Below are 18,378 nucleotides of genomic sequence, written 5' to 3'. Positions count from 1 at the left end.
ATCTTTCTCAGTTCTAAAAAGAATGAATGTTACGACTTTAAAAATAAAAAAAAGTATTTCAAAAATAAATGCAATCTAAGGTTCAAAAAAAGTATCCTAAGGAGTACAAACACTGCTACGTACCCATCTCAGCACCTCCTCTTACGTATCACAAGGTCAAAGTATGAAAGAGATCAGTTTTTACAAACATGCTACACATTCCCCCTGAAAGCTCTCTGCAGCGTAAAATGTTTCTGAGAATCCTATTTTTTCCCTTGACATAATGCTACAGTAAAATTCCACTCAGTTGTAAATTTCCAATGTATGATTTTATCTCCAAGTTATTGAGCTCTAAATAATTCCTGTAACTGACATATTTAAATTGCAAACTTAAACTACTGCACACATACACGTGCACATGTATAATTTCTTGCCTACTCTAGCCCTACTCAGCTAAAAGCAACACAAGCCTGCAGGTTTAGCCCCACCAAGACCCTGGGCCAGTGGAAGCCAGGTCCAATAATGCAAAGGAAATTACGTCTCCACTGACGAATGATCGAGAAGAACAGCTTGTTGTCATAAACCAAGTACCGTGTTTCCACGAAAGTAAGACCTAACCGGACAATCAGTTGTAATGCATCTTTTGGAGCAAAATTAATATAAGACCTGGTATTTTATATTATATTATATATTTTATTACATTATATCTGGTCTTATAGTAAAATAATACCGGGTCTTATATTAATTTTTGCTCCAAAAAACGCACTGGAGCTGACTGTCCGGGCTAGGTCTTATTTTCGGGGAACATGGCATCTATGAAAAGAAAGAGGCTATAAAGCATCCCTGAGCCGGAGGCTGCGTCCTTCTCACCCAACCGTTCATTCTGTGGGGGCAATCGGCCTCTTTCTGAAATAAAGCTCACCATTGGGCCCAGCCCCCGGGCCCAGTGCAACAAATAGGTGCCTTCCTCATCTCTTCCAGGTCTTGCCAGCCCAGGATGTTAACATTCCTGGAAACCTTGGGCCACAATACATTCCTGGAAACCTTGGGCAACAATTTGTCGCAATTACTATGTGCGACAAATGCCCTGTGGCAGCCACTGAGGAGAATACAAAGAAATAGAAGGCATTGTACTTGACATCAAAGAGTTAACAATCCAAATGAGTGAACCAAACATGGATAAAAGCAAAAAATAATGTATGAATTAATCGGTATGATAGCTAGTTTCCAAAGATGGCCTCATCCCCTCGATAAACCCTGCCCACTGGTGTTCATGCCTTTGTGTAACTCTTGGAACTGGCTCTGTGACTTGCTTTTTGACCAGTAAACTGAGGAGAAGATAACAGGGCATAACTTCTGAGACTAGGTCATAAGAAACTTTGCAGCCTACACCTGGGTCTCTTATGATGTTCCCTCTTAGGACATTCACTCCTGAAACCCAGCCAGCAAGCCAACTGAAGCCCAAGCCAGCAGTACAGAGACCAGGTAAAGGCAGCACTCAAACTGGCAGCCCCAGTTGAACTTCCAGCTGTCAGACACCATCCGCTGAGCCTTCTTGGATGTGCCAGCCGAGTTGAGCCCACAGATGACTGCTGCCATCCCAGAACCCCAGGCACAGCAAAAAAAAATGCCCTGTCAACGCACAGAATGAGAAATAACAGGAACTTTATGTATGCACACTGATCTACAATACACACATCTATATATCTGTATATATTTCTACATAGATATGAAAAACCATGAGCTTATGCTAAAACCTCTCATTTCAATCCCACTCCACAGGGTTCATTCATTTTAGCCTTCCCCTTTCCATATTTGTAATTTCTTTGTCCTACAGTAAGAAACTTAGCTCTCATTAGCTAAAATATATTTACTTCTCTGTTCAATTCTAACATACAAAAGTAGTTTCGGAATTCTGTTGTGGATGATCATAGTCATTTTCCATTGACCTTCCGGTTTTGGGCCATATTCCTTAGGGCCACAAGTGGCAGATAAGCAGTGATTTACTATACCTTGCCCATGAAAGCTATTTAAAAATTACACAAATCAACAAGAAATACTATGCAGCTACACAAAGGAATGAAGATCTCTATTGCTCTAGGGTATATTGCTAAGTAGGAATAAAAACAGGTATCAGAATATGATATCTTTGGGTGCAAGAAAGATAAAGTGATATATAATTAACATATAATTTATATATATACTTGTAAGATTTCTTTTTGGAAATATAAGCAATAAAGGATAAATCAAAAACTGCTAAAAATGATTACCCACAATACCTGTTAGGATAGCTACTGTCAAAAAACAATCAAGTGTTGGCAAGGATATGTACAAATTGGAACCCTTGTGCATTATTGGTCAAAATGTAAAATGGTACAGCTGCTATGGAAAACAGTATGGGGAGGTTTATCAAAAAATGTAAAATGGAATAGCTATACGATCCAGTAATCCCTTCTGGGTACACAGCAAAAAGAATTGAAAGCAGGGTCTCAAAGAGATATTGGTATACCCACGTACACAGCAACTTTATTCACAATATCTAAGACATGGTTGCAACCCTATCTGACGACAAATGAATGGATACGGTAGTATATACACACAATGGAATGTTAGTCTTAAAAAGTAAATTCTACACAAAAAATCTGAAAACATTTATCCGTAAAGATATATGTGCTCTGATGTTCACTGCAGCTTTATTTACGGTGGTCAAGACATGGAAACAACCAAAGTGTCCTTCGATAGATGACTGGATAAAGAAGATGTGGTATATATACACAATGGAATACTATCCTGCCATAAGAGAAAATGAAATAGTGCCATTTGCAACAGCGTGGATGGATCTTGAGATTATTATGCTGAGCAAAACAAGTGGGACAGAAAAAGTCGAGAACTATATATGATTTCACTGATATGTGGTCCTCCTCCTCCTGGGTTCCAGTGGGATAGTTTAAGAAGATACATAGAATTGTCTAAAAATCTTGAGTTAGAAAAGTGTGGGGGAGGGGAACCTGTCTGTGAAGGCTTTCTGGAGCGCTTCACATCAGTCCTCATCCCAAATCCAGAGACGGCCCTGGCCTAACCTCCAATTTGCCTGCCCCAGGGAGAGTATGGCTCCTTTAAGAACTGGCTGGGCCCTGGGCAGGAAAGCAGGTCAAGCTGTTGGCATGAATTTATAACTTTTTAAGAGTAAGACATAAAAGAAATTGGCTTCCATTTGTATCACTGCCCTAGGTCCCACAAACGGAAGGAGCGAGTCTGGAGCTCTCAGGTTGAGTAGCACATTCACAGTTGTTCACTTTATTACTACACTTTACATCAAATGTGTTCCATAGAGTATCTTATATGTAATAAATATTACATCAAAAAAGATAATAAATCAAAATAGATGGAAGAAAGGAAAGAAAGAGGAAGGCCAAATAAAACTAAGGTTAGTGTTTACAGTAGTTTGATCACTTACCATCATTCTTTAATTTCCTTCTATGCCAAGAAGCTCATTTACCACATAAACCAATGAGGTGTGACTCCTATAATAAAATATATGTATATATACAATTAGTCATAACATTGTCAGGAAATCATATTTATTCATATAAAGATACAAATCTCATTCCAAGTTTCTCATTAAATTAAATAAAAAATAAAATTGCTCCTTTATATTGCCTGTTTTGATACAATGTTTTACGTAATCCATGTTCTCTAAAACAAATTAAATGGAAGAGAAAGTGTTAATTACATGACTAGTCCACGATATCCCAAACCCAGAGGCTTCAAACTTTTTTACTACCATCTATAAACACACACACACAAACACTTTACATCCTGACTCAGTTCACACGTTTAAGTAAAGCAAAAGTTTCATGAAGTGATATTTATCTCTATTATGTGAGATACTCTGGTATTTCCTTCTCTATTTTTTTTTTATTTAAATGCTGCTTTCACTGAATAGATTTAGTATCCACTAATGAACTCCAAACAGTATACAAAACATCTCCCTCGGAACTTTCAAAAACTGACATTTTTTTCAGAATATCTTAATTACCAATTACTGTACTTTGCCATGTATTATATAACATGCTCCCGTGTATCATGCACACCCACGTTGTTGGCCCAAACTGTTAGGGGGAAAAAAATCTTTTGTTTTAATTTTTTAATTTGCTTACATATAGGTACTTGTTTTTTGTAGTATTATAAAGGAATTTTAACATTTATTTTTTCAACATAGTATGGTGTAAGAAATTTTGTGTAACAAATAATTAAAAAACACAAGAACAAAACACAAGAAATTTTATGTACTGGTAACAAATTTACAATATTTACACATCATAGAAGAAGTCCAAGAACTCTTTGTCATCGCAAGTTCATTGTAAGTTCAACAAAACTGATCATTGTATTCCAGGGTATTATTTTGCATACGGATATCATTATTGATTTTTAAAGTTACACTCTTAACTCATAAACATAAATAAAAGAATTAAAAACATCAATGTAGACATGGAGCTAGCACTACCCATGTATAATGCACATCCTTATTTTTCCCTCACAGATGTGGGCAACAAAGTGTGCATTATACATGGTAAAATATGGTACATAAAGCTCTGCGTAATACAGCTCCTACTTTAAGAGAAACTACTTACTGTGGCCAAATTTTTACTTAAAAGAAATCCGAAGCAGAGAAACTAGACAGAACACAAAGGAGAAGGGAAATTGCTAAAAAAAGAATGGCCTATCCCTGTAAGAACAGCTAATGAACAAAGAAAAGCAAGCAGCAATTGGGACCAAACCTTCTGGGATGACAGCCTCCATCATTTATCCTTTGTCAAGTGAATTTGCTCCTTTTAAATGCAGCACCTCAAATGAAAACATCTGTCCAAACAAAAACTTATATACAAGTATTCATAGCAGTATTATTCATAAGAGCCAAAAAGTGGAAACCACCCAATACAGAGGAATATTCTTCAGCTATAAAAAGGAAAAAAGTGCTCATACCTGCTACAATATGAATGAACCTTGAAAACATTACATTAATTGAAAGACCCCAGTCACAGAAAAGTCACATATTCTATGACTACAATTATATGTAATGGCCAGAATAGGCAACCCATAGAGTCAGAAAATAGATCATTGGTCGACTAGGACTAGAAAGTTGGAGGGAAACAGAAGTGGCTGCTAACGAGCACAGGGTTTCTTTTGGGGATGACGAAAATGTTCTAAAATTTATTATGGCGATAGTTCCACAACTCTAAATCCACTAAGAAAACTTTTTTAAATGGGTGAATTGTATGACACATGAATTGTATCTCAGTAAAGCCGTTATGTTTCACTCCTCTGTTTACAACTCTCCAATGCCTTTCCATCTCCCTCAGAGTAAAAGCCACAGTCCTCACAGTAACCTCCCATTCCCTGAACATTCAAGCTCCCGAGACCTCTCTGAGCACATCTCCTACTCCTCTCCTCCCTGATGTTCATTCCACTCCAGCCACACTGGCCTCTTTATTTCCCCAACATACCAGACACTCTCCTGCCTCAGGGTTTGATGTTTGCAGAACTCCATCTGGGACACTCCATCTTTGCTCACATGTCACTTTTTTGGTCAGGTCTTCCAAGCACTCTTTTAAAAACTGCAACCCATTTATCCTGATGTCCAGCACTGGCACTCTGTATCCCACTTCTCCTCTACAAAACTTACCACCTTTGTTATTTACTTAATTGATATACTGTCCCATCTCTCCCAAGAAGAATGTAAGCTCTATGATATTTGTTGGTTTTATTACTCGTATAGCCTCAGGACATAGAACAGTATACGGCATAAGAATCTTTGCTTTCTATGTCCTTTCTTCTCATCCTCTACCATATTCAAAGCCTACCAATTCTTCAAGGCCAGCTCAAAAGTCACCTTCAAGAAGCCTACTCTGACATCCTCTGCTGACAGACAGCTGTCATTCCGGGACCGCTTTCCTCTATATTCCTTACCTTTCAAATGTGCGGGAAAGCAGGATATAGTAGAAAGAGTATGTGGAGGGATTGGAGTCAACCAACTGACTATGTGTGACCTTGAGAAGGCATTTAACCTCTTTGAGTATTGGTATTCTCATCAATAAAGATGAAGGCTAGGTATTTACCAAACAGAAATAAAAAACGTATTTTCCACACACAGAGCTATATACAAAAGTTCAAACCAGCCTTATTCATAATATTCCAAAACTGAAACAACCCAAATACCCATCAACAGAAGAGACAATCAAATTGTAGCATATTGATCTAATAGAATAGAAAGCAATACAAATGAACTGATACACACCACGAAATGGATAAATATCAAACATTATGCTCAGAAAAAGAAACTGGACACAGAGGACTATATACTTAATGATTCCATTCATAAGACGTTCAGAACATGCAAATCTAATCGTAGGGGAGAAGTAACGAAAGAGGGTTGCCTTGGTTGGAGAAGGACTAAGAAGGAGTACAAGGAACTTTCTGGGAGATGAAAATGTTCTAATCGGGACTGTGGTAGTGGTTCACAACAATATATAAATTTGCTAATATGTGTAAAGTGTCCACTTAAAAAGTGGGTGCACTTCTTGTATGTAAATTATATCTCAATAAAACTGATTTTTTTTTAAAGGGCACGTAATAAAAATGAAGGCTATCCCTAACTTATAAGGTTGTCAGAAGGATTAGATGAGAAATATATACTGAAATCAGCGTGGCACAGTGGAAAATGGTGAACAATCTCAATTTAGCCAATTATTATAGTTACTAGTTACATAACCTTGGAGAAGTTATTTAATCCCTCCGAACTTCAGTTTTCTCATCTTCAAAGAGAGTAACATGTACTCTACGGAGTTAAATGGTAACACACCATAGGTTTGACCAGTTAATACAGTATCTGACACATAACAGGTATACAATTTGTTTATTTAACATACAAAACCCAGTACATAGTAGATGCTCAATAAGTGTGATCCTCTCTTCCCCATTTCTCCTGTATGAGCATTTTCTTCTCAACTACATTTTAAGATCCTGAAGGAAGGGAGGAATATCTCTAAACGATCTCCTGCTTCCCCTACTTAAGACAGTGTCTTACAAATGGTAGTCACTCAAGAAAGAATCTGAAGGAAAGGAAAGAAGTTGAATGGCTTGTTGATTAAGCAGAATTACCTCTTTTTACCTATTCTTCATTTGATCATTCCAGAATCAATCAATGATACTTTCCAATAAAGACAGTGGTAGGCTAGATACCAACAACATTTGTAAGACAGACAGAAAATTTTGTGTACCATGTGATCTAGCCACACTGTAAAACAGACTGGAAAAAGGCAAGAAGCAATGTGGAGTAAAGAGTATAATCTGTGAAGTAGACTGTAAACTGTGAAGTTAGAACCAAATTCATATCCCAAGACTGCAGCTTACAATCTACGTAACCTTCAAGCGCATTTTTTTTGTAAGATTTTTGAATCTCAAGGTCCATAACTGTAAAGTGGGGAAGTGTCTACCTTGTAGAAGTATATTCAATGTCAAAGAAATTATGTGTGAAGCACCAAATGGCACAAAACCAATATTCGATAATTGGTAACTGTATACCACTGGAATCATGGGTACTTTTATTCTTTATTATTTTCCAGATTTTCTGTAACTGCACTGCAAGTCCAACTGTAAAAGATTACAATTACTTAAATTTAAATGTAATTTCAAACTAAAGATTAAACTCAGCTTTCACTCTAAAATTTTCAACCCAGAGATCACAATTTCTAATTACCAGGCCTTTTTGTCCCCAAGGCCGGGGGGAAGGGGCGAGGGGGGAGGCTCAAGACTGAAATGCTACCTCATAAATCCTACCAGATATTGATTTACTGCAAATACTTACATCATTAAGTGTCTTGTGCACTACTATTCATCTTGGCACCCAACAAATTGTCTCTGCCTCTGAACTGAAAATCAGTGGTACTGAAATGCATGAATTTCTTTTCAGTTAAATTCTAGATAGTTCCAAATGCACTTGGTAAATAGGTATTACAACGTGTAGATTAATTATAAGGGACATATGTGTCACAGCAGAGTATTTAAATACCACGAATGGTTTCTGGGGAGCAATCACTTAATGATATGAAGAGACAAACCAATACAAAGCTAGCATGCACAAGAGTAAGAGCAAGAGCCCATGTCAGGTTAAATGCCATTATGTCCGGTTTAAAAACCTGTGTGCTCATTTCTCAAAACAAGACTTATAAATGGCTAATAAGAACATGAACAGATGTTGAACATTAGTCAGAGAAATACAAATCACAACCACAGTGAGATACATCACATCTACTAGGGTGGCTAGAGTCCAAAAGACAGACAATAACAAGCGTTGGAGAGGATGTAATAAAATTGGAACCATCATATACTGCTGGTTGTGAATGTAACATAGTGCAGCTAGTTTCTAAATAGTCTGTCAGTTCCTCAAGAAGTTAAACACAGTTACCGTATGATCCAGCAATTCCACTCATAGGTACAGACCCCAAAGAAATGAAAGCCAATGTCCACACAAAAAGTTGTGCACAAATGTTCACAATAGCATTATTCTTAATATTCAAAAAGTTAAAAGAATCCAAATGTCCATTAAGTGATGAATGGATAAATAAAATGTGGCATATCCACAGAATGGAGTATTATTTGAGTATAATAAGAAATGAAGTTTCTGGAAAAGTCAAAACTACAAAGATAGGAAAAAGATCAATGGTTGTCAGGGGTTAGGAGGGAAGGAAGAACAAATAGGCAAAGCACAGAGGATTTTTAGGGTAGTGAAAGTGCTCTGCATGAGGTGGATACACGGCATTAGACCTCTGTTCAAAGCACAAAATGTACACCAGTACACCAAAATGAACCAGTACTGTAAGCTACGGCCTCTGGGTGATAATGATGTGTCAGTGCAGGTTGATCAATTGTAACAAACATACCCCTCTGGGGGTGGGGGGTGATGCTGTTAATGGGGAGCCTAAGGGAAGTCTCTGTACTTTCCTCTCAATTTCGCTACAACCCTGAACTACTCTAAAACATAGAATCTATTTTTTAAAAGGGAGAAGGTGATGAAGTTCTGATACATGCTACAACTTGTATAAACCTTGACAACTTTATGCTAAATGGAAGAAGCCAGACACAAAAACCATATACTGTCTGATTCTATTAACGTGAATGGCAGAACAGGCAAATCCATAGAGAAAGCAAGCAGAGTAGTGGTGAGTGCGGATAGGGAGTAGGATGGAGAAGAGGGAGGGAGATCACGAATGGGGAATGACTGCCACTGATTAGGAGGTTTCATACTAGAGTATTAAAAATGTTCAAAATTGAGTGTAGTGACGGTTGCACAACTCCATGAATACACTAAAACCATTTAACACTTAAATGGTTAAATTTTATAGTATGTGAAATAGATATCAATACAACTGTTATAAAAGAGAGCTAATCCCTAATCTTAATTTTCCAAAATCTGTTTGATTACTACTTTCATGGTATCTGCCAGAAGTACTACCTATAATATTATTTACAAATATTTTTCTTTAAATATTACGCTGGTGCAAAAGTGGTTTAAAAGGTTAAAAATAATTGCAAAAACCACAATTACTTTTGCACCAACCTAACTTCTGTACACTTTTACTTAAGTAATAAAAAAATTTATATCACTACCATAAATGAAAAATCAGTAATATAAAAAGATGGACATAGCAAAATATTGGCGGTGCTACTGAAACAAATTAAAACTGAGAAACTCTAAACTACAGCAAAACAATGGCCAAGCAAAAGAGAAAAAGTCAGTAAACGGGATGAACACTAGGGCTGACTATGCCCAAGGTGAACAAGTGATGCACTGAAGTCTCACTTGTCTTACTTAGCCAGCCCTGCAGTCCCAGAAAGTCTGTGAAGACACCGAAACTCCCAGAGATAGGAATGTGAAGATTGGCTCAAGTACCAGGAAAGGCCTGCCTCTTTTCTTTATTCAAGTTTGGGTACACAGGTTCTGAAAGGGCAAGAAGTAAATGATAGGCGCAATACAGTGAGAGGCCTGCTACTACACTAGTGTTACTGTAAAATATGCAGGCCATCTAACTGAAGCCAGGACAGCACATCTATGAATTGTTCTCATGATTACCAATGAAATCTAGAAAAATTAGGGTTTGCAATCACAGTTCCTCTCCAATGTTCACGAATCTATCACTTGTGTTTTTGCATTTTCTGAAATATAAGAAAATCTAAGTATTTAACTTTGAGCCTGGTACTTAAAACAAAAATTATCAGTAATTTTTAATGTCTTTGCTAAGTGGAAAATAAGTGTACTACGGTAAAAATAAGTATTTTGAAAAGCAAAATGGACATTTTATAATTCCAACTTGTTTAATGAGGTTGTCAATTCTGATCACTCCTATACAGACTACCATGAATATATCAACCAAGAAGCATTTATTTTCTCCCATGAACCTGGTATGCCTCTTGGAAAATACAAGAACTACCCTGCTTTTCCAATACTATATTAAAAGCAGGCCTACCACCTACTGAAAATTAAATGTTATGTCTGAGATTTGCTTCAAAACAATGGAGAGGGAGCTTTCATAGGACAAAATTGCCCAGGCATAGGTAACCGCTAAAATAGATTGTCACACAGCAATTAATTTTATTCTCTATTTTACCTATCTTCTCAAAATATATAATGAACTTAGTACTTTAAGAAGTTGTCATTAAAAAGTAGTTAATAATTTTATCAAAGCTTCCTGAAATCCTTAGTGTTTCATGACACAGAGGAAAAAGTCTTTCTATAAACCATTTCCTTCTAATAATTTAAGGTTGGCTCCACCAACGGAAAGCAGATCTTTGCTTATGTTTCATAAAACCTACTGCCAAAGCAAAACATGTTTGTGGAAAAGGTTACCATTCCAACATGAAACTGGAAACAGATTTTTATTAATGACTTACTTTAATTTTTGGTATACAAACCATTTGCAGTTTTGACTTCTACAAAGAAATGCCAATCTCACAGTGGATATCAGATTGAACCATTAGAGAATTCTGTTTAACTTCCCACTAAATGCCACCACCACTTTCTATTAGTGTTTAAAGAATCTTCACATGTGATTCCCAAAGAATTTTTTCTTCTACTTTAACACTAGGTTGGACTGTGGTTGAGTATGAATGTGAAAGACAGACTCTCAAGCCCCTTAATGACTTAGCTTTACGACATTCCTGTAAAGTGGTTAAATTAAGGTATTAATCAAGTTAATATCAAATCAAACTTTTATTGGTTAAGAATCTGTGAAGCCCTAGGACAAATATTTGTAAAGTCTATGTTTAAAACACTATCCTTTGGACCCCAAGTCACCAAAGTTATTTATAAATGCATTTATAAAGTAACACTAATGATGCCTCCGTGCATAATTCATCAGGTAGAGTGACCTAAACCACCAACTGGTTAACTATAGAAAATTAAAAAATTGCAGCTCAAGGGAACGGGGAAAAAGAAGGCAAAAAGCCACCATTTGCCGAGAGATTACTATGGGCCAGAAGCAGTTCTAAATGCTTTACAGACACCTCATTTTCTTAGTGTCACCAAATTTATGAGGAGGATATTTTCCCTATTTTACAGACGAGGAAACAAAGGCCCACAAAAACTAAGTAGTCGGCCACTGGATAAGTAATAGAGCCGGGATTCAAACTCAGATCAAACTCACATCTGCTTTCAAAGTCATCATATCATACTTCCTCCCACAAAGACAACTTTCCAAATCATATTAAAAATCTGCTCTTTGATTAAGTAAAATATTAATTCCTTACTTGAAATTATTCAGAGCATTTCAACATGGTGCATAAATCGATCTGCACCCAACACATTTTTGGGAAAAGTCATAGTTAACGGAAGAAAATACAAGACCCAGAACACCAATATAAACGAGAGTGGGATAATGGGCAGACTGCCAGCCTTACGTCCGGAAGCTTAATCGCATATCTGCCATTTACCAGCAAGTGACCGGGAACACGTAATAACGTCTTTCAGCCTCAGTTCCCTCATTCATAAAAAGGGCATAATACCCACCCCATCCTTCTACCTCGGATTGTTTGAGCATGAAATAATTGATGTTGGAAAACTACAGCAAACTATAATTCATAAGGAATTACCGTTCAGTAAGATGACTAGACTGAAGAGCTATTTTCACGGGGAATAACTCGGCACAAACAGAACGAGGAATACAGTCCACCAGCTATAGGACGCTGCTCTGAGGCAGGCGGCCCCACCCCAACGGAGCCACTTGACAGCAGCAGGTGCTGCTCGCGGACCAGTTTGCCGCCTGCATTCTATCGTTCCCGTCACTCCCCGGCGGGGAAAGGCGCGAATGAGGCGCCGGGAAGGGAGCACTGACAGAGGTGCGAGGCCTGGCTTCGGCTCCTCACCCCTGCAGGCCTGTTTCCCCGTGTGTACATGGAGACACCATTCCTGTCGTGTCCCGGGCAGATGGAGGGAAAGCGCGGTCAAGCCCGCTGAGAACAAGCTGACGGGCTAATCACCTGTCAGGTGAGGGGCCGGCAGGGAGGCTCCCCCGGAAAGCCCTCGCACTTTGGACATTCCCTAAGCGTCCACGCGCGCTGCCGGGGTCGCCCTCTGAGGGGCGAGGCAGACCGCGCCCACCCCTTGGCCCTCACAGCCCGGCTGGCGCCTGCTCACCCCCGGTCCGCGGCCTCTTCAGAGGACCCCCGGGCCCTCGCCAGCGGCCGCGGCTCCCCTCCCCCAGCGGCGATTCAGGTCCCTCGCCGCCCACACTCCCAGGTGAGGGGAGAGGGTGAAAGGGCGTACCCCGCAGCCATTTTATCCCCGTGGGCCCGCAAGGCATTCCGCCGCCTGGCGTCCCCGCCCAGGCCCGCCCGGTCTGCAAGACGCGCGCCCCTCGCGGACACTCACCCCGGCCGCCCTGCGCAGCTCGGGCGGTCCCGAGCGTCCCGCCGGGAAAGAGGCGGGGCGGCTGCCGGCGAACCACGTGACCCCAGCCGCGCTGCGCGACGCCGCTGGCGGCCCCGCGCTCCGGCCGCACGCGCGCAGGCGCAGCCCTGTTCGCGACCGGGGCCGCGGAGACGGGAGGCTCGTGCAGCTGCTTCTGGAAAGCTGTTCTCTTTCCTAGGCTGCGCTGGCACTGCCGCCTTTTGCCACACAGCCCGCTATCTCATATTCGGTGCCTTCCCTCTGCCTTTCGTGTCACCACAGTTAGTCCCACAGTTGAAGGACCAAGAGGTCCGCCTCACAAACACCTGGACCTGTGGAAGCGCCTCAAAAAACCCCGTAGGACTACGCCAATCACACCCGCCCCTCGGCCATAAAGCTTTATTCGGCCCCTCTTGTGTGCCAGGCTTGGAGGGCTCAGAGTAGAGACCCAGTAAATGTCTTTTCTCTACTTAAGAGACACACTACACGAACGGAATGCCATAACGATACTTAAGACACAGTTCTGAACAAAAGAGGAAAGAGACTCAACCTAGACCATAATTATCACAAGAACATTCCCCACCATTCTCACCCAGCTGGTGAGCTCACTCTTCACCCTGCCCTCTCCCTTGTCAACCACAGTAGGTGGGAGGGGAAGTCATGGAATCCAATGGAGGGTACCTCACAGAATATGGAGACTGTCAACTGAAGGTCCTGTCACCAACTCAATGCCAACAAGAGTCACCAACTTAAGGTGAGGTGAGAGACTTTACTGGTCGAGGCAGCCCAGGTGAGGAGGCCTCGGTGTGGTGTTGCAGCTCCAGCCTCGTCATGGTACTCTTCCATGGACACTGAAAGTGTGCTCAGCTGAGGCAGAGGTGAAGCGCCCTTATGTAGAGAAGAGTGCTGGGCCTTTCACCTGATCCGTCCATTTCTATGCAAATGGTTCCTCATTGGTCAGAATGGAGCCTCTCTGATTGGTCGGTGAGGATGCAAATGAGGCTATAGCTGCACAGCTCTGGTTGGATGGGGAAAGTCTCAGTCCTATTGGTGGAATTGAGATCTTAGGCACACCCTTATAAAGAATGGACTCAGCGACAGGCAGGAGCACAATGCAAGACTTAGAAAGTCTCAGCCTGAGGCTTTTCGTTGAAAGGCAAGCAGCCTGAGGGACCTCTGCAAACAACGTCTGCTAGGTTCTAGTTATGAATTTGAGGCCGATTAACCACAGGGGTCCTTTCTGGTAGGTACATTCTCGGGGTTGACAAGTCAGAACCATATTGTTGGCTGTGTTCTGGCTCCTCTCCCCTCTTACCTGCTTAGAAAACTTGTTCTTTCAGTAATTTTTTTCACAATACTTAGACCACATATCAGACACTGTTCTAGATACTTGGAGTTAGTAAATAAACTAGATAAAAATTCCTGTGTTCTTGGAACAGGGTGGTGACAGACGATAAATACTGAATGTAACAAATAAATTACATAATATATGATAAGCACCACCACGTGGATACCACATTTCTGCCCCACCACCACTTGGATACCATTCTTTCCAAAGTCACTACGGATATCCCCAGTGCAGATCCTGTGGATATCATCATTATGACCTAAGTTAATTTCTCTGAATTGGTTGACACACTTGCCACCTGGAAACACTCTTTCTTTGCCTTCAATTTTCACTTCCTTGGTCTCCCATCTCCCATCACTCCCTCTTCATCTCTTTTGAAGTCACCTCTTATTTCTCCCACCCTTGAAATGTTGTTGTCCCTCAGGGAGAGACGCAAGCCCTCTCTTTTCCCACTGCACACACTGTTTTGGGGAGATTGCTTCCTTTTATATAACTTTAGACAGCATCTTTGTGCTTTATATTTCCCAGTATATATCTCCAGCCCTGATTCCAGCTCTGAGCTCCAGATTCAAATGGTTGTCTCCACTTGAACCTCTCAAAATCATAGGACCAACGTAAAAACAGTCATTATCTTTCTTACATACATATAAAACAATTCTATTGAGATATAATTTACATACCATACAATTCACCCAATTCAAGTGTACACTTAAGTGATTTTTGGTACATTCAAAGAGTTGTGCAACTATCACTGCTATCAAGTTTTGAACATTTCATCACCCCAAAAAGAAACACCTTACTCATGAACAGTCACTTGGCCATCCTCACAAATTGTCATCATAGTCAGATGTTCATTCTTTACCAAGGCACAGCAGTCCACCTGCAGGTGCTTTTCAAATGGTTACAATAGAGTTTAACTCTATTTCCAAATAAATTTCTCTGTGACAGATGTCATGGCTTCATTCTCTAGTACCCAAGGAGTCTGCACTGTGACTGTCCTACAGAAACTTGCTAGGGTAAATATGTGGGTAATTATAAACAAATATTGATTTAGGAAATAAAGATACTAATATCTTATAGAGCTAATTTTATAGAAAGAATTATAATATATGACAACAAATCAGTAAGGCATGTGGTGGGTAGTAAATTTAAGTAAAGTGTTCTAAGATCTTCACACTGTTCAGGAGGTGGTACATTAATTTACATTAGAGACAGTTTCATAAATCAAAAATGTATGTTGAAATTTGCAAGCTAATAGAGGAAAGAACAGAACAATAAAAAGAAAAGTAATAATTATAAAAAGGCAAGAATAGAGAGAAGAAGGAACGTAGAATGTATTGGACAGATAGAAAAGAAATCATAAGATGATGTGTTTAAAATCAAATCTCTCAGTCACTATATTGAGTAAAAATGGAATAAATACTCCAATTAGAAGGTAAAGATTTTAAGACTAAGTGTAAAACTTCAATTATGTGCTGCTTTCAAGAAATACACCATAAATATGAAAACAGTGAGACTGAAAGTAAGTGTATAGAAAAATGTATAGCTACAAACAGTAAGTGAAAGAACCCTGATGCAGTTATGCTAGCATTAAACAAGGTAGTTGGCTTTTTTCTTTTAATTGTTAAAAATTTAGTTTTCAGTTACCATTGATACACAGTATTATATTAGATTTAGGTGTACAAAACAACATAGTGATTCAACAGTTACATACATCACAAAGTGATCACCCCAAAAAGTCCATTACGTAGCTGACAATGTACACAGTTATTACAATATTATTGACTATATTCCCTTTGCTGTACTTAACATCCTGTGACTATTTTTTTTAATTATAGTTGACATAAGGTAGTTTCTACAATGAAATGCTTTTTTTAAAAAAGTAAAGATAACATTTTATAATGTTAAAATATCAGTCCACCAGGAAGATACAAAAGTCACAAATCTGTATGTCCTCAATAAAATAGCCTCAAAACATTTATGACAACAGTCGACAAAATTAAAGAAATATACAACCATAATAGGATATTATAAAATATAACTCTTAGTAAATGATAAAACAAACAGATAAAATAGCCATTTAGATATAAAAGATCCATACTACACAGTGAACAAATGTTACCTAATTTACATATATAGAAAAGTGCAATCCAGAACTTCAGAATACAGATTTTTTTTTTCCCAGTGCACATGGGTGGGAACTCTTCAGAAGAAGACATGGGCAGCAGAAGTCTGAGGTTTGAGCTCTCTACTAGAATAAGTAACAGATACAACCATATCTTCCTTTCTCCCCTGTACATTTGTGTTTCAATTCCACTCTCCTATTAAGTGAGTGTCAGGTGGGTGTTCATTTAGCCAGAGTATGTGAGATGCCTCTCATTTTGGGTATCATGTGTAAACTGTGAGACTAGAGACCAGGAGTCATGTTTTGGAGGAGACCCCAAGGTGTAGCTTGTTTTACTCAACTCTGCTTTCTTCAGCTATTTGATTGATAGAAGAAGCTTCTTTTGTATCCTATTTTTGCATAAGACATATCTGCCTTAACAAGGATATACAGGTAACCCCCATACAGGTTACATGGCACTTCTATAACCCGTTTTCGCTCTAACATGGTTCGAGAATTGAGGGAAACCCTTGTACAATACGGCATTCTACAACACAGTTTCACTCTACCATGGTTTGAGAATTAGAGAAATTCCCGAACAACATGGAGTGTAGTAAGAGCTTTTAAGAGCAGAAGATATCACATTTGAAATTAGGGAAATCCCCAAACAACACGGAACGTAATAAAAGCTTAGTAGTGATGACAAAAAAACATTACTTAATACATATTAATATGTTATGGTTTTGGTGAAAATTGCTTCAATAAAGATATGTCTCTTAATTATAAAAAACATAATAATATGTTTTTTTAATTTTTGGAAACTCCCGTTTTTGAATTAGTTCTCTGTTTTGTATAACACGGATTCGCATAATATGGCATTTTAGGAACCTAACAACCGTGTTATACAGGGGTAACCTGTATAATGCATACAGAAAACTCTGGAAAGAAACACCAATGTTAATAGCAGTTATTGATAAGAATGGGATCTGACTTTTCTTTTTTCTTATTTGTAAATACCAACTTGCCTTAAAAAAAAAAAACAACAAGCATCACGCATTATTTGTGTGACTCTGTCTTTGCACTATATGGTACTGCAAACCTTTAAAAAAATAAATAAATAAAGACAAACAAACAGAAACCAACCTTACAAGCCCCCATACCTAAGTTGGATACTGAAAGCAAAAAAACAGAGCCTAAATAACTACAAGTCCCTGAACATCATCTTGTGGTGGAATTGCAATGATAGGAACTGTGTTTTCTCTTTGTCACTTGTATCTAAGAACATGTAAGGACTGAAAGCACAGTGTGTCTATAAGGCAATCCTGAGTTTTGTTCCCACAAACACTCCAGAATGTATACATTTAGGAAGTATTCTCTTTCAAAGAAGTCACTCTGCTCATATCAGTTTTGGATGTCCTCTCACAAAAGTGTCTTCAGAGCTGGTTTAGTAATGCCAAAAGAACATTAATTTCATTTAATTTATAGGAAACTCTTGCTTAGTCCACAGTCTTACTCCTCATTTTGCTCCTTCTCTCATTGCCTTTAGCAAAGTTTTATCCCGTCCTCATTTCTAGTCTTTATTTTTACTGTTAAAGTGTTTGACTAAGACTTCAAGGACCTATTGTTAATAAGCTGGGGAAAAGAGTGTGGGAAAGGATTCTGAGGCTTAGTAAAGCATGGGTCTTGGAGAGGGGGGCAAAGAGGGGGCTGGTCAGTGTTGAGTGTGAGGCCCAAAAGTAAGGTAACATTATAATTTATCATCCCATTCTGGGTTACTTTTGAGAGTGAAAGGGAAGTGATTAATAAGTACGCCAGGTCAACCAAGATGTATGGTCACCCTAATGATATAGGGAGCAAGTCAGAAAAGGCACTCTAATACTTGTTCATTTGGCTGCCTTTAGTGCCAGAGATGGGTGTAAGTGGCTTAGGGCCATAAATGTGAATTGCCGGGTGTAGAGGATGGTTTCTATTTGAGGATGGAACTATCATGACACTTAATCTTTA

The 18,378-nt window shown here is 39.1% G+C and overlaps 1 protein-coding gene across 1 annotated transcript in view; it reads right to left on the bottom strand.

Annotated features, from left to right (window-relative positions):
* SCAPER (S-phase cyclin A associated protein in the ER) overlaps positions 1 to 12,998 on the bottom strand; it is a 218,092-nt gene extending 205,094 nt beyond the window's left edge. The window contains exons 1-2 of the mRNA XM_033099943.1: positions 12,905 to 12,998; positions 3,437 to 3,503 (exon numbers count right to left, since the gene is read on the bottom strand). Of these exons, the coding sequence (XP_032955834.1) occupies positions 3,437 to 3,442 (6 nt within the window). The 5' untranslated portion in view covers positions 3,443 to 3,503; positions 12,905 to 12,998. The remainder of the gene's footprint in view (positions 1 to 3,436; positions 3,504 to 12,904) is intronic.
* Positions 12,999 to 18,378: the final 5,380 nt, after the last annotated feature.

The sequence above is a fragment of the Rhinolophus ferrumequinum genome, chromosome 28, assembly GCF_004115265.2.
Source record: "Rhinolophus ferrumequinum isolate MPI-CBG mRhiFer1 chromosome 28, mRhiFer1_v1.p, whole genome shotgun sequence".
NCBI classification, from domain to species: domain Eukaryota; kingdom Metazoa; phylum Chordata; class Mammalia; order Chiroptera; family Rhinolophidae; genus Rhinolophus; species Rhinolophus ferrumequinum.
Note: the sequence above shows the minus strand (reverse complement) of the source record. Positions and strands in the feature narration are given on the sequence as shown.